This window comes from Chelonoidis abingdonii, chromosome 24 (genome assembly GCF_003597395.2).
Source record: "Chelonoidis abingdonii isolate Lonesome George chromosome 24, CheloAbing_2.0, whole genome shotgun sequence".
Taxonomy (NCBI): Eukaryota; Metazoa; Chordata; order Testudines; family Testudinidae; genus Chelonoidis; species Chelonoidis abingdonii.
Window position 1 is genome coordinate 14,390,828 of NC_133792.1, and position 15,898 is coordinate 14,406,725.

At 45.5% G+C, this 15,898-nt stretch overlaps 1 protein-coding gene across 1 annotated transcript in view; it reads left to right on the forward strand.

Moving 5' to 3' along the window:
* Positions 1–2,734: 2,734 nt before the first annotated feature.
* Positions 2,735–15,898, forward strand: part of PRRX2 (paired related homeobox 2) — a 69,820-nt gene continuing 56,656 nt past the window's right edge. Inside the window, exon 1 of the mRNA XM_075060697.1 lies at positions 2,735–2,987. Coding sequence (XP_074916798.1) covers positions 2,735–2,987 — 253 coding nt within the window. The remainder of the gene's footprint in view (positions 2,988–15,898) is intronic.

The following is a 15,898-nucleotide window of genomic DNA, read 5'->3' on the forward strand; positions in this document are numbered from 1 at the left end:
TGTGTGCAGAGCTGCTTGAAATTTGAACAACATTTTGAAAATTCAATCAATACAAAATAGGCAGGGGAACATTTTGATGAAATTTCCCCCCCTCCATTTTTAGCCAGCTATAGAGTTGGTCAAAATACAATGAATTTCAAACTTCCGTAACTCAAAAAAAAAAAAAAAGGCAGAAACATTTGAAAAAAAAGGCACCATGTTTGTTTTCTTATCCGACCTGCTCTGTTGGGAAGTATTAATTCATGAATCTTATTAAAGTACTTCAAAAAATGTAAACTGCTGGAGAGTTTGCTGATGAGCCACTCTGGGCCCAGTTTCAGGCCTTCTTTATGGTTCCTGGTGGAAACCAGGCCAGATGTGATGTTTCACATCGAGCTTTTGGATTAATTCAAACTGGACATGGAAGAGATGCTATCCATTCCATCCGGAAGCCACCCACCCCTGTTTCTCTGGTACTACCAGAAACACAATCCTTTCCCACCCAACACACAAGGCTAAGCACAGAAATGGGTCCAACCCAAAACCTCAGCTCCAGTATCTGCAAACCTTGAGGAAGTTTGAATCCAAATCTGAGCCGGGCGACTCTTCATAAGGACAGCATTCCTGGCTCCAGCTGCTGACTCCTCTAGGAAAACTGAAAAATGTTGTAAGCCGTACAAGCATTTTGTTTATACCAAAGATGGGCCAGCATGGTCCAAATTTAGATTTGATTTAGGCTCTGATTCAGGGACGAGGTCAAGTCAGCATAAGGCTTTTAAGTTCGGATTTGGTGGTGATGCTATCTCACCAGCTGTTCTCATGAGATTTCACCAGCATCAGAATGACAAAACAGGCCCTTCCTGGATTTGGATAAAAACCGGAGCCAAAGGGCTCAGACCAAGAGATTAGATTCCAAACCATCTAAGAATCAAAGGAGGTCTGATTCAGGGGTTTACCCTGGGCCTGTTTCTCGTTTCTGCATCCTGTCTTGCTCTCAATTTATCCTTTAGTACTTTACAGACATTTATATGACAGCAAGGTCTTTACTCCTTCAGACTCCATCCACTCCTGCTCATTACCCTTTTGAAGACATAATTTACTCTTTGTGACACTAGCACGTGGAGATGAGGATTAGGTCACAGAGGATATTAACTGAGCTAAATTCTTTGTGGGAGTCAGATTATACAAGCCCAGGAGACCACACTCAACTCTCATCCATAGATCTGGACCCTGCAGTTCAGTTGAGGAGCTGATTGGTGACAGAGCATGATGGGAAACCTGTCGTGCTTCGTCTCATGATTTACCTGTCCTTTGGTCAGAGACTCTCAGGTTGACAGCCCATCTCTAAATTCATGCAACAGCATATTTTGAAAAAAGAAAAGTTTTGATTGGCTTCTTTATCAGCCCAAATCGCATAACTCCAATTCAGAGGGATCCATGCTCTGATTTCAGGTATACCCATCTAAATCTGGAGTCTATCTGCTGACTTCAGTGACGTTACTTCCAGTTCATACCAGGGCTAAGAAGATCAGAACTGGCAACATTTAATACTAATGAACAAGGCTGGAGTCCTGTTTTGGAAGCTTTAAAAAACAGCCTCTGAACTGCCATCCTTGTTCTTGTTTTAAAATAGGCATGTCTGTCACCGAAAAACAGAATTCACAAGTGAAACTTGCTATATATTTTAACTTGATTCAGTCAGTGAGCTCCCTAGCTGGGATATTTTAGGACATGTTAAGAGTTCAGGAGTAGATTTTTATGAGCTAGGAGTTTGGATCGCCAATACAGGTCACATAGCTGTACACACATGTGCCTTCAAAAACAAGCTCATCCACAGCACTAAGGAAGAATCTGGATAGGCACAGATACATCAAAAGAAAGAAAAAAAAAAAACTGATCTCCCCTTGTTTTGGTCTGACTGCAGCCCTCACCAGACACTAATAAAAGCCCCTACCTACTTTTCAAAAGCTTGCTTCTTTCTTCTTTTTTTTATTTATATTGAGAGAGGAAAAACTCATTTTCCTTTCTCTGTTGGCCTCTGCTTTTCATTAGGGAGGCTCCTTACACAAATCCTAGGGAAGCAGCCTATAGTTTTCTAACTGTGGGTACAGGCATAATTATCTCGTTAAGGCTGAGAGCTGGTGTTTTCCCAAGAGAAGTGACCTTGATCTGAGGCTAGGGAGGCAGTGGGGGCTATGCAGAGATTTAGGCGTGTGTGATGTTGTATATATGGAAGGGAGGGGTACATTTGTGTGCGGCTGAGTTGACTTTATGGTGTCCTTATGCCAACCATGGGTCAGATTTCTCCGTAGTCTGTACATGGAAAAGCCTTTCCTGTCGAAGCTCTGCTGGAAAACATTCATTACACTTATTGATTATGAAGCACTTAACTTCTCAGGCACAGGACAGGGGGGGGAAATGCTTGCAGGGTAAGAGGAAAAGCGAAGTGGTTTTCTCTCTCTTTTAAAAAAAAATCTCTGCACAGAAAGAGGGGGAGACAAGTGGGGCGGACAGGGGGCTGTTCGCGCTCAGTTCAAAGGAAGGGGCGTTGTGTGGCCACGTTTCTCTACCACTCAGAGCGAAAGGGAAGGAAAGTTTGGGTTTTCTTTTTTTTTTCCTTCCCCAGGAACTCGAGCCAACAGGCGGACCGCGCTCGGACCGGGGAGGGAGAGCGAGGGGTTGGCTGCCTGGGCAGGGTGGCTGCTGGCCGCTTCGGGGCCGGGGGCGCGGGGGGCGGGGAGGCGCCGGAGCGACCATGGACAGCGCGGCAGCCTTCGGCTGGACAGGCAGTTCGGCCCCAGCCCCGGGCGATCCCGGAGCGCCTGACAACCCGCAGGGCAGGAAAAACTTCAGTGTCAGCCACCTCCTGACCTGGATGAATGGCGGCCGGATGAACGGGCGCAAGGAGCCCGCGCGGGAGGCGAGGGGACGGACGCCAAGGGCTGAGGAGCCTCCGCGGCAGCAGCGGCAGCCGAGGCGGCCCCAGGACAGTGAAGTCTCGGCCGTGGGTCATGCTGGGGCAGGGAGGGAACCCCCCTCGAAAATGGGCAGGTCACTGCTGGGCAGGAGCGGAAGCCCGAAATAGCTGGAGGGGCAGGGTCACTGCTGGGGCAGCGAGCGGAGCCCCCAGAAATAGCTGGGGGGGGCAGGGTCACTGCTGGGGCAGCGAGCGGAGCCCCCAGAAATAGCCGGAGTGGGGGGGATGAGACCAGTATAATGGGGGGCAGAATCTGAGCATCCCTTAGAGGCACCAGCTGAGCAGCAGCTGGGATGGGACACAACTGAGAAGGGAGGGGACAGTGCTACTTAGTGCCAGGGGGCACCCCAGGCCTGGCAGTTCTGAGCCCCGGCACCCCTGGCCCTGGCAGTTCAGAGCCCCGGCACCTCTGGGCTTGGCAGTTTCGAGCCCCGGCACCCCTGGGCTTGGCACATCAGTTATGAATGTCAAAATATTGCTTGAGCCCCAGCACCTCTTTCACTACAAATTAAGCACTGAGTGGAGGGCACCAATCCAGGGTATCAACAGTGACTGAACCAAGCTTCTGAGCACCTGATTTCATAGGGTCAGACCCTGAGTGTCAGCTGGGATGGAACGCAGGCCCCCAGCCCTGGTTTTAACTTATTTCTCCAGCTAATTTTGAAACTTACGTGATTGGACTCAGCCAAGACATTTGTGCTGCGGGTGGGGATAAGAATGGGACACCTTCCCCTTCCCCCCCCCACACTCCTAAATGGATGGCCGGCGTCTCTATACTGATTGTGGATGAGAGAGGGAAACTGGTTGCCCTTTACAAACTGTGACAGAAAGAGAGTTGTTGGTGGGCCACTGGCACCAAATAAAGGCCAGATCAAGCCTGGCTCCAGTGGGCATAGATATGTGAGACTGGGCTGGTGGCTGGTTGGAGCTGCAGGTCTGAGGGCTGGGAGAAGAGCATGGGAGACATAAAAGTGCCTGGGAGTGAGTAAGGGGCAGAGGAAGAGCATCAGTGGTCAGGGAGAGCTCTGTTGATGCACAGGGTTTGGGCAGCATGATTTGCTGGTTCTATTTGGGAGTTCCATTAACAGACCTGTGAACAGACCTTGTGGTCTGAATACTCTGACTTTAAATGCACCAGCGCAGCAAAGGGACTAGTTGATTGAAAGAAACTCATTCCACTCAGGCAGGAAATGCTAGAGGCAAAATCTCCCCTGACCAAGATGTTCAAAAATAACTAGGAATTTTGAGTGCCTCAGTTTTGGGGTCCCTAACTCAAGGCATCTGAATGTCGCCCAATTTCCAGAGAGCGAGGGCTCAGCGTTTCTGACAGTCAGGCTGCGTTTAGGTGTCTTGAGCTGGATATCCAAAAATCACTAGTCACTCTTGACAATCTGGACCATTCTTTTATTTTCCAGAACAGATAATACCAAACAATTCTGGCTAGAGCAAGTGCCCATCTTTATTTAAAAAATAAAATTAAACCAGCATGTCTTTGATTTTTAAAGGGCTAGATTTTGCCCCTCTTCACTCAGATTAAGCAGTCCCTTGCTCCACAAATCACAGCAATGAGATCCATTGGACCATTCACACAGCAGGGCACTGCTCAATGTAAGTCAGAGGGGCAGAATCCGGCCTCTGGTTTAAAATTGAGCGCTGTGTGAGGTTTGCAAGCAAGCTTCTAAAGTCACGAAGGTAGAATAGTATATTGATATTTTGCTGGGTCTGCTGCAATAATATCGCAGGTCCAAACCAAATACAGCAAACTTCAAAGAGCCAGAAGTATTTTTTAATGCCATAAACACTCAAGTTTTGTTCCTAGCTGTCCAATAACTTGGGTAACCCAAAAAGATCAATTATTTGATCTCTCTTTGGAAAATTCACAATAGGTCTCTACCCATCCTAAATTTATGGATCAAAAATTACTCCCCGCCCCTCTTTTTTTTTTTTTTTTTAAGTAAGGAAAATAATTTGGCTTAGGTTTTTAATCTGAGCTTCAATAGGCACTTTTTCCTCTCCGCCGAAGGCAAACTGAGATGTAGGCATCCCAGCTCCTTCTAAACTCATAAAGAAAATGAAGAGAGACCCCTTGAACAAGTGGAGCAGAGCACTTGTAAACACCCGTAAGAAGCACACTCCAAAGAGCCAATGCACTAAAACGAAGGCAGAACGAGCATTTTTCTTGTTTTCAGTCTGGTAGCGGCATCTTGTCGAGTGACTAGCATCTGTCTGAATGCAACAGAGAAGCCGCTTAATCTCATTCCTTATCATTAGTCTCTCCATGTACAGTCTCTTTTTCACAGCATCATTCTTGCCAGGAAATTGGACTAGCTATTGCATCTAGAAAATGACTAATATGTTTGCCAGTTGATGCAAAAGCACTGGAAAGATTCTTGGGGGTTTGCAGGATATTGGTTATTGCCCCCCCCCCAGGAAAAAAATATTAGTACATTTTTTTTTAAAGTTCTTCCTACTGATTTCTAGTAAATTTTGAGAGAGAATCTGGAAAGCAAATCAGCTACAGTTCTGCGCGGATCTCTCTGAAAAAGGAAAGACCAAAACCATGCAGGTTTCTCTCTGTCTCTCTCTTATTTTTGAGGCTAGTCTTATCTGTTATTGTTACTGAATCAGAGAGGGGGAAAGACACTCTCCTTCAGAAGGAGCATATATACACACACCATCTGCAACAGAAAACCTCCAGCACTTAAATTCACAAATCACAGGGAATGGACACATAATTTTTGAATGTAGACTCTGATACTTCTTGATTTTGTATTGTGTTTAAGATACCAACATAATCGGTGCCTTAGAAATATGATAGATAGATAGATAGATAGATGCCAAAGGAAAGAAAATACAGTGATTATGGGAAAGCCAACCAAGTCAATTTCCTTTGGAACACACATTACAAAACTTTTTCAAAGCAATTTTTTCTGATGAGTCGAGATTAAAATACTGTGGGAAGCTCCTTTCGCAAAGAAACGTCATCTGCTTTCCAGCAAAACAAAGTAGCAATCGCAAAGTTTCTAAGCAATGCAGTATACAGAATGCAATTCTGGTTATAGTAAACGTCTGCAGAATGAGGAGGGAAAATACTATCAAATCACTTCCTGCAAGATTACTTTGCAGGAAAAAAATATTGATCAAATAATAATCCCGTTTTTGCTGCCAAATTACACTGGGTTTCATCAATAAAATATTTGATACGCGGGAAAATAAACAATTTTAAAAGCAGCAAATTGCTAAATCACAACAAGTGGAACCCATCAATGTGGTGTTTCTATCCAAAATGGGTAGAACATTACAGTCCCTACGTCAGTATTCCCCCACTCTAAACAATGCCCAAGAGACATGGATTGAGAATTAGGGCTAAATCCCGAAAAACCCTTTTGGAAACAGTCCTTGTGGGAGTGGACGACAGTGGAACTAAGCATGTGAGTAAGGGCTTGCTGAAGGGATCCCTTCATTATCATAATCTTGAATGCTACCCATGTGATGATAACATATAGTGCCCTCAATGGATTGCAGAGCAAAAGAAAAAGGGATGCTGGGGAAAAGATGTACATAGATAAACTTTGCTGTATTGTAACACACATCCCTAAATAGGTATTTGACTGGAAGGCTGGAAAATGCCCGTTTTGTAAGGATTAATAGCTGTCTAGGCCCACCGGGCTAGTTTAAATGACACTAGCCATTTCTACCGATGAGACAGACGGCAACATTTTCACAAGCACCTACATGACTTAGGAACCTTAAGTCCCATTGATTTTTCACTGAGACTTAGGTATCACAGTGACTTTTAAGAGGATCCTAAATCACTTAGGCAGATTTGCAAAAAAAAAAAAAAATTACCTGGAAACACTGAGATTTCTCATTCCACAGCTCAAGACTGGGAGAACTCGGGCAATGTTATCAGTTTATCAGATCACGACAGTGTCTACAGCTCATTAATTAAACCTTTCCACTGTGGCACACTGAGCTCAGCAGCAGTGCATCTGATTCGAGCAGAGCACATTGGGTTTATTTTTTAAAACTATTATTACTTCCTCTTCCTTTTTTTTTGTGGGGGGGGGGAGGGATCAGCTTTTTTGATGTATAAACATGTTCACAGCAACTCTGTTGCTGTCAGCATGTTACTCTGGAGGGTTCCTCTAGGAAGTACGGCACCGGCGAGCATCAAGGCTGATGTAACTGATTGCTAGAGAAAACAGAGGGCCCTTCAAAGCCTTTTCAAAGTCGCTGCACGTAGGGAAGGGAATTACTGGGAAGTGTTGGTCCCAGACCAGCACCAGAGGAGTTGCAAGTTAAAAGTGCCACTGTAGTGAACCATCCGATGCAGCAGATGAAGAGACCCTCATCACCTCCACCTAGCTCCACTCTGCACTTCTGTCCATCAGAGGCCTGGTTGGTTCAACCAGCGACCCCTCAGTGAGAGGTCAGAGGCAGGCTGCCATGCGAGGCCACTCCCAAGCACCCCTCTTAACTGGGACTGATTGCAAAGCCGCCCGTTTTATTTCAGACCCCATCAGTTCCACACGGTCCTGCACGAAAGCGATGGCCCAGTCCTGCAGCCCTTACTTGGGCAAGATGACCTGACGCGTGCAAGTTGTTCCGCTGAAGTCCCGGGGACGGCTCTACTCGCTCGTGTGTGCCAGGGCTGCAGGATTAAGCCTTTCGATAGGAGGAAAAGTTATGTACATGTTAAAGGACTGAATACCTCCTCACTTCCAGCGGCCTCCTTCACTGGTTTTCGTCCTGCCATGGAGTTCATTCTGGGTCTGTGTTGCACATGGGAAGCCTGGGAAAGCCGAGAGCAATAGACTTGTTCGACGGCCGCCACAGTCAGGCCCCCGTGATTCCATTCCTAGCCAACTTCTTTATAATATTCCCTGGGTCCTCAGCCTTTTAAACAGGAAGCCCGCTCCTAAAGCATCCAGACACCTTTGTGAAGCTAGGCCAGAAGGAACCTTTGTGATTATCTAGCCTGACCTGCCATAAAACGCAGGCCGGAGAACTTCCCCAAAATAATTCCTAGAGCAGATCCTTTAGAAACACACCCGGCCCTTTGTGATGCTCTGGGGTTTTATGGGAGAAAGAGATAAAAATGTGCCTCCATAGCTCCAAATAAATATAAAATAATAGCAACAAATAAAAAATTAGCAGAGGAGTGTTAGCAGGGACTGAGCTGAAGTCCTGCACTTAACAATCTTTCTGTCGCTTTCCTGAAATTGCAGATTCATACGTCCTCAGCTGGCATAAATCGAAGTAGCTCCATGGAGCTATGCTGAGTTACATCAGTTTGTTATTTGGCCCAGATTGTTCCTTTATTGCCAAGGAACCGTTTCCTAGAGTCCTTACTCCAGTTTTGCTCACATCTTACTTATGGAAACTGACGTCTTATGGGAGCAGGAGCTTGCCGGAGTGGGAACAGAGGAAAGATCTTAGGAGATGACCCTTAAAAAAAAAGATTTACAAACAGAAGACAACATTGCAAAGAGGCAGCCACAAAAAAAGCCGTGTCTTGGTCCCCCTAAGTCAAACTTTGAAGTATGAATTAGGAGTATTAAAATAAATCAAGCACATGCAGAAATTAGAAGTTTGGGCCACATCCTCCGCTGAGGTCATTTGGCCTGACTGGAGCAAGGCAGATGGACACCAGTAGAGGGTTTGGATGCTTCATTTTTAATGCACGGTAAACTACAGCAAATAAATAATATCAGTGCTGAAATTTTCTCCCCACTGGACAGATAACATACAATCATATAACAGATAACCACTGCCACTGAAATAAACCTACATAGAAAAGGGAATAATTAAACTTCCCTGCCATGTAGAATTATTTTATCCTTTCCAATTTTCCTCCCCCCTGCGTGTTCAAAAAAAAAAAATCTAAATCCCAGTTTTTGTTTCTAAACGCGCATAAGACAATTTTTTTTAAAAAAAGCAAATAAATTTCCCCCTTGAATGTAAAATGTGTAATTCTTCTCCCGATCTGATTACAAGAAACGGACAGGGAGGGTTTGATTTCAGCAGCTATAAATCAGTCGCAGGCTCTCGCAGATTGAGAGCACCACAGAAGGTTTTATTCGGATCCTGTGAGACGCCAGTGATTAGTTCCCACCCCAACTTCCACCGCACCGTCCTGTTTGCCTGGTGTATAATGTGGGTGGGTGTGGTGGGGGAGATAATAGGAAATTGCAAAGAGATATACAGAAATAAATCAGGATCTCTCAGGGGGCTTCGTTTGGGGAGACCGCGTAGGGGGATTCAGGTAAGACGGACTAGTTCCCCCCTGAGCTGAGGGGCATCTGTAATCAATTAGTGCTATGGGGGAGTGAGCTGGATTTCCAAGTTTAATGTTGCCCCTTTTTGTGACTTGCTTGGTAGCTCTGCGGCTAATGAACCCATGTAATGTTACATTTCCTGCATGCTCATATCAGAAAACTGAAGAGGACCAGAGAGTCAGAAAAGCCTTTTTAATCAACCAACCAGTGCAGGACAGAAACAAAAGTCACTTTTCCAGCTGTCAACTGCCTTTGTTTCTTCTGATCAGGGCCTCATCATTGAACCTAAGGGATCCCTAAGCCCCTTAAGGGCTCACTAACATCTAAGTAAAGCTTATAACGGGAAAACTCTCTCCACTGATATGCTCAGATGTTCCCCATTAATGTGCGTGATAGGATGTTCATTCAGTGCAATTTTACACGCCCCAGACACTTGCCAGAGCAGGAATGTAAAGGGTTAACCATGGATTTTACCCCTCCAGTCTGTCCCATCTTATCTCCAGGGGAGCCAAGAGCAGCATAAGGAACATGTGGGTAGCATAGAATGTAGAAGCGCTTTACAAAGAGAAAGCTAGAAAAACCAATCCGAGATAGCGCGTACTCCCACCAATCCACCTCGTGCGAGTGTCCGCACAGGAGGAAAGCAGAAGGATTTATCGACCACACAGGGAGGGGAATGAAACTGTTGAACTGGGGGAAAGGGAAGATGAAGAATGGCCGGCTTCTTTGAAAATCTCAGGCACGCTCTCTTGATCTTGGAAAGTCCTGGCTGGTTAACACAGGCCCCGTTTAGCTGCATCTGGCTTTCTGATGGGCTGGGGCTAAGAGCACTGCAATAGCCGGTACCTAGCACTTATTAATCAGAGGACTGGTTGCTGTTGTTTTTCACAGCTTACAATTCATAGGGGAGGAGGGGGTGTTGGAATCTGGTGTTCACCAAAGTCCTGCTCTCCTCCCCAATTTCACAGGTGGGCTGATAGACCAAGGCAAGCAGAGGCCCAGGCCGGATTCAAACCCAGGATAACCCTGGCTTCCAACCCTGCTGTTAGCACTAGATCGTACATCCCCTTTCCATACTTGGGGCCAGAGGCTGCTATGAGAGCAATGCCGCATGCCTTTGGTAGTGGCCTGATGGTGGCTATGGGGCTCAGATTTTGCAAGCCGCGGCAGCAGTCTGCTTGCCAGAATCTTGTTCTGCAGCCTCAACATGTTGTTAACATTCGTAGGTTGCCCAAAGTGGGGTGTTGCAGAGAAGGAGATGAATAGAAGGGAAAGCGAAGAGACCAAAACTGTTGCCCCCATAAAGTACTGGGGAAAATGAAGCTACAATAGACCCCTCCCATGCATCACTGGCACCCCATAGGTTCTTTCAATGGAGACATGGAAATACAAGGAACATAGGATATACAGAGGGAGCTGTATAAACACAGGGAGCATAAGAATTGCCAGATCAGATCAGATCAGACCAGACCAGTGGCCCATCTACCCAGTGTCCTGTTCCCCACAATGGCCAGTACAAGATACTTCAGAGGAAGGGGCAATAAACCCCGATGAGGGCAGTTCTGGGATAAACTGCCCATAAGGAAAGTTTCTTCTTAACTCTTATCCCCGTCAGTTACTGGTTGGTTCACATCCTGCCTAGTGTAGCTGGGGCTGTTCTCATTATCCATGTAAAAGTCTAACCCTTTTTATAATCCTTCTGCATTCTCAGGCCCAATGAGATCTTGTGGCAATAAGTTCCACAGGCTAACCAGGTAAAAAAAACATTACTTGGTATCGGGTTTGAATGTGTTGCCTTTCAGCGTCTTCATCTGTCCCTTGCTCATGTAAATCACAGGCGGGTGACTAGGAACACCTAAGTATCTTCTCTGTACCTGTCATTACTCTGCAGACTTCCCTCGGAATCCTCTTCTTCATCCCCCCCAAACGGCCTCACTCCTTTCACTCTCTTCTCAGTTGGAAATCCCTCCGAGGCTCTGGTCCTTTTCATCACCCTTCTCTTTCTGCTATGTCTTTTTTGAGATGGGGTGGCCAGAACAGAACACAGTATTCCAGATGAGGCTGCGCCATTGATTTATGCAATGACATTGGAATATTTTGTGCATTATTTAGCATCCCTTCCTTGTTCAAGCTAATGTTTTGTTTGCTCTGCGGATTGCTGTTGTGCCCGGAGCAGAGATTTGCACAAAATGGCCCGCAGGTCTTTCGCTGAATGGCTCCAGGCTGCAGTCCTGACTTCCATGCACTGTCTAGCCAAAGTCAGTGGGTGAAATCCTGGCCATATTGAAGTCAGTGGCAAAACTTCTATTGACTTCATCAGGGCCAAGATTTCACCCAGTGTTGACATCAGGGATATAGGATCACAGGGTCCAGATCCGCATTCCTTGTTTGTGCAATGGATTCAATGGGCCCACAATTTTATCACGTATACAACTGCTATTTTAGGGTCCTGACCTTTCCCCTGTAGTTAAGAGGTCTGCTGCTATTGATTTCAGCAAGATTAGGATCAGGGCCTTAAAGTTTCCATGTTAACATACAAGTTACTTGTAATATTGACCTTCCTATTTACTTACATGGCATTTCCACCTGAGCATTGGGAATGACAGGAATCGTCTAAGCACAAGCAGAATTTCAGCATCTCTTCCAAACCAAAGCAGCACTTCCAAAGGAATATTGCCTTAAAAAAAGAAGACAGGTGGGGTAGGAGGAGTTATAAATTTTTGCTTTCTAATATTTGGCAGATTGTATTTGTAGCATTTTATAACCTAAAATTCTTTCCCAAATGCCAGACATTGAACCTTCCCAGTTAAGCACAAGTGGCTTGGGGAAGAGACCAGCATTTTGTTTTGTTTGTACATACAGCACCTAGCGCAGTGGGGTTCTGGGCCCATGCCGGGGCTCCTGCCTGTTACAACTGCACAAATAAATACCAATAGTGCCCTGACAGTGCTTTGCAAATGGTCATTAAAACATGTAAGCGTCATACCCCACCCCGCCAAATTAACCAAAACCTAGGCCCTGATTCAGCAAGGTTCTTAAGCAACTGCCTAACTTTAAGCGTGTGAATAGACTGACTTCAATTAAACTATTCACATGCTTAAACTTAAGCATGTGCTTAAGTGCCTTGTTGATTCAGGGCCATGAAGAGTAGCAGCAAGCTCCACATCTGGGGCTAAGGATGTGTAGCCCGCAGACCACATGTAGCGGGCATGCCAATTTCCTCAATCTGCTCATAAACCTCATCCACCAATGTGGGTCTCTGTGTTGGGAGAGAAGCACATGCTGGCTGGGATCTGCAGAGCAAAGATTCCTCTCTCACTAGCCCTCCCCTGTGCTGTATAGAACAGCACCCATGTGGGACTGAGAGATGGCAACGTTTGATCCAGAGGGACTAATTCTGATCTCTGCAACACTGGCGTCAATCTGGAGCAACGCCATTGATATCAGTGAAGTTACTTCAGATTTACACCTGATTTACGAAGAGCAGAATTTGAGCCTTAGTTTCCTGAACTGATATTATTGTCATAAAATGTGTTTCCTAACTAATTCCCATTGCACATACTTTAGCACCACATGTCCAAACTGCTAACTGGGGTCTGATCCTGCAAACGCTTACTGCCAGGCATAGTCCTTACTAGCACGAGTTGTCCTCTTGAAGTCAGCGAGTCTCCATGCAGGAGTAAGCATCATGCCCTGTAAGTGTCTGCAGGATTGGGCCCTAATGTTTTCTAATGGTTGGACCACAGGTCTGGGATCAGGCCTCCTGGTTTCTATTGCTGGTTCTCCCACTGATTCACTGTGTTACCTTTGGCAAATAACGTCACCTCTCCCTACCTCAGTGTCTCTATCAGTAAAATGGGGATAAATGATATTTACGCATCTCGGGAAGGCATTTGAGCTTCTCTGAGGAAAGGCACCATGGAAGTGAAGTCTTTCAGCCATACCTGACTATTTAGGTAATTGGATGATGGAAAAATTGGGAGCTAAAACTCACTAATCAGAAGCTGAACATAAAGGGGGGGGGGGAATCATCCAACCATGTAAGTGTCAAGGCCATTTAAACTGAGGATTAGCCTCTTAAGCCATGTCTGAACTCAGAATCCAAATACAGACCAGGTGAACCTACTAGCATGTCCTCCCTTTGCAACCAATCTCACCCTCACTGCACATCTGGGATGCTTTCCCTTATGGAGAGGAGACAGTGTGATGACAGGAGAGGGTTCGCATGATAACCTTATCTTTTATTGTCATCCTAAACTGAAACAGGCACTCGACATGAGGTCTCATTTCTTTTTATGGCCATCGCTCCTTCTGCTAGATGCGGTTTTGATGGCTGACGTCACAGACTGTGGCAACAAGTTTATTAACATTAAAAGTAAAATGAAATAATCTCCCTGAGCATTTCCATGAAGGACCTGAGGCTCAGAGTCCAACACCCTTGTGGCCCCTCCAGGACATGAGGTCTCTGGAATGGAATCATTCAGTGGGTCCCAATGGTGGCAACGCCATTCTCACCATGTGTCCTGAACACGAACACATTGAACTAAGACCTGCATCGTGTCTCCATGACAACTCTTTCCCTCCACCCCCTTATACATACAGAAAGGCCACAGCTGTGAGGAATCAGGAAGGCCCAATGCCCAGAATGGCTATGGTGACTTCCGGTACCCTGCATTCTATTCCGCACTCTGCTACCCATCCCCTTTGTGATTTTGGGCAAGTAGCTTCCCCTCTCTGGTCCCTGGTTTCCTCCCATCCATAAGGAGATATTCCCTACCTTATCTGCTGCTGTGAGGATTAACAGCACTTTGAGATCTTGCAGAGAGACCCAAAGGGTTATTCCTTTGGCCAGCAGAAAGCCCTATGCAGGCATTGCCCCTCTTCCTTGTTCTTGGAATATCAGGACTACACCTCCCACAGCTAGCACAGCAAATTCATCTTCATCCTTGGCCACACGCCCCCTTCATTCTCCAGCAATGGCATCCCAAAGCCACCACCATAGACGTTCATGTAATGACAATGTCTTCTCCTCCAAGTGGCTCTTGGCAAACAGCCATCACCATCTCTTGCTTCTCATCTGCATGGCCATCACCACTCCCCTCTTCACATGTAGCATTTGCTTTATGGGTAATTTGCTTTCTTCCTTGCTAGAACACAGGTACAGCAAGCCAGTTCAGTCTCCAACTACTACCAAAAGTATCCATCTATTTGTTGATGTTCAGCTGTGCACACGCATACACATTGTGCAGTACTTATTAAATGGGACATTTAACTAGATCAAAAATTACAATGCAAAATGATTGAATACAACAAAATCAAAGGAAGAAATGCCAAGTTAATTGGCAAGGAGCTATTTTCTCTACCAGAGCGATGCAATAATCTCTCATATAAAACCTTACACAGAACTTCTGAGGTCTTGAAAGCTTGTTCACCTCCTTTCATTAGACTAACAAATAACATCTAATGCAAAACATCTGTTAACAACAGCCTTTAATGTTCTCAAGATGATAAAGCAGAAGGATAATTTTAGCCAGCAGGCCTTGACTGATGCCTTTTCAAACAGTACAGTTACTTTTGGTGTTTCTTGGGGATGGAGAGGAAATTGTGAACCTCAGAGTTGGTTTGGTTCGTTTGTTTCTCACTGGCTAAAGCTACAAACCTCTGGGAATGATCTATTTCATCAGGGTTCCTAGAGAAATTTCTGTAAGTTGAGCTGTTCCATTGCAAGGGTTTGCTGTACCAAAGTTAAATGTGGTCACCCAGGAGAGACATTTGCCCTCTGCAGGATTTTCAAAGGCACCTGGAGGTCCCAGCTCCCAAGAAAAAAAAGAGACGATTCATACAGCATGGCTAGAGAAAGCCTTCTCAGATAGGACTAGCCCATGTGCAACCCCCAGTTCATGGGAGAGCCCAGAGGTTTACTGAGACTGTTTCATCCCCCTCATAGTCTTGGACACCAGAACGGATTGATTTCAAGCCAGGTCCTTCTTCATTTACTAAGTTTGTCATTATTATTCTTTATATTACCATAGTGCTTTGGAGCAGTAGTCCTGGAGCAGGACCCCATTGTGCTAGTTCTGGCTTCTGCCCCAAATGAGAAGAGTTAGGCATCAAAATGGGAAAGTTTGCTCTTGTTGTATGTAAAGCAGCTGTAAATGAAGAAAAGAACAGACACACATACAAGATGGCAGCTGGGACCAGTGATGCTAGAGTGATTTTTTAAATGTAAATTAGTGTGAATATAAACAACAACCAGGACAATAAGAGCAATAATATTTCACATACTTATATGTAGAGACAGTATATGGGGTCTTTAACCAGTCTAAATAAGTCTAAATAAACCTCTTCTAAAGCTAAGAGACCGATTAGACCCCCTCATTGACACAACCCTGCTTCTGGGCAGGACTTAGCCTTTAAAGGAGAACGTCCTCTGTTACATTCAAAACACACACACACACACAGTTAAATAAAAACAGAAATACTCTTGCTGGGAGGTTGTAACATAACATTATTTCTGAGAATTCACCGTGTTAACACACAAGAACCCAAACCAGAGAGAGACAAAGCAGGCTGCTCTCTAAAAGAGAGTGACACAATTCACCCCACCTTACTGTAGGCTCGCTGCCTCCAGACTAATTGGGATCTCTTGCTTGTAAACAGA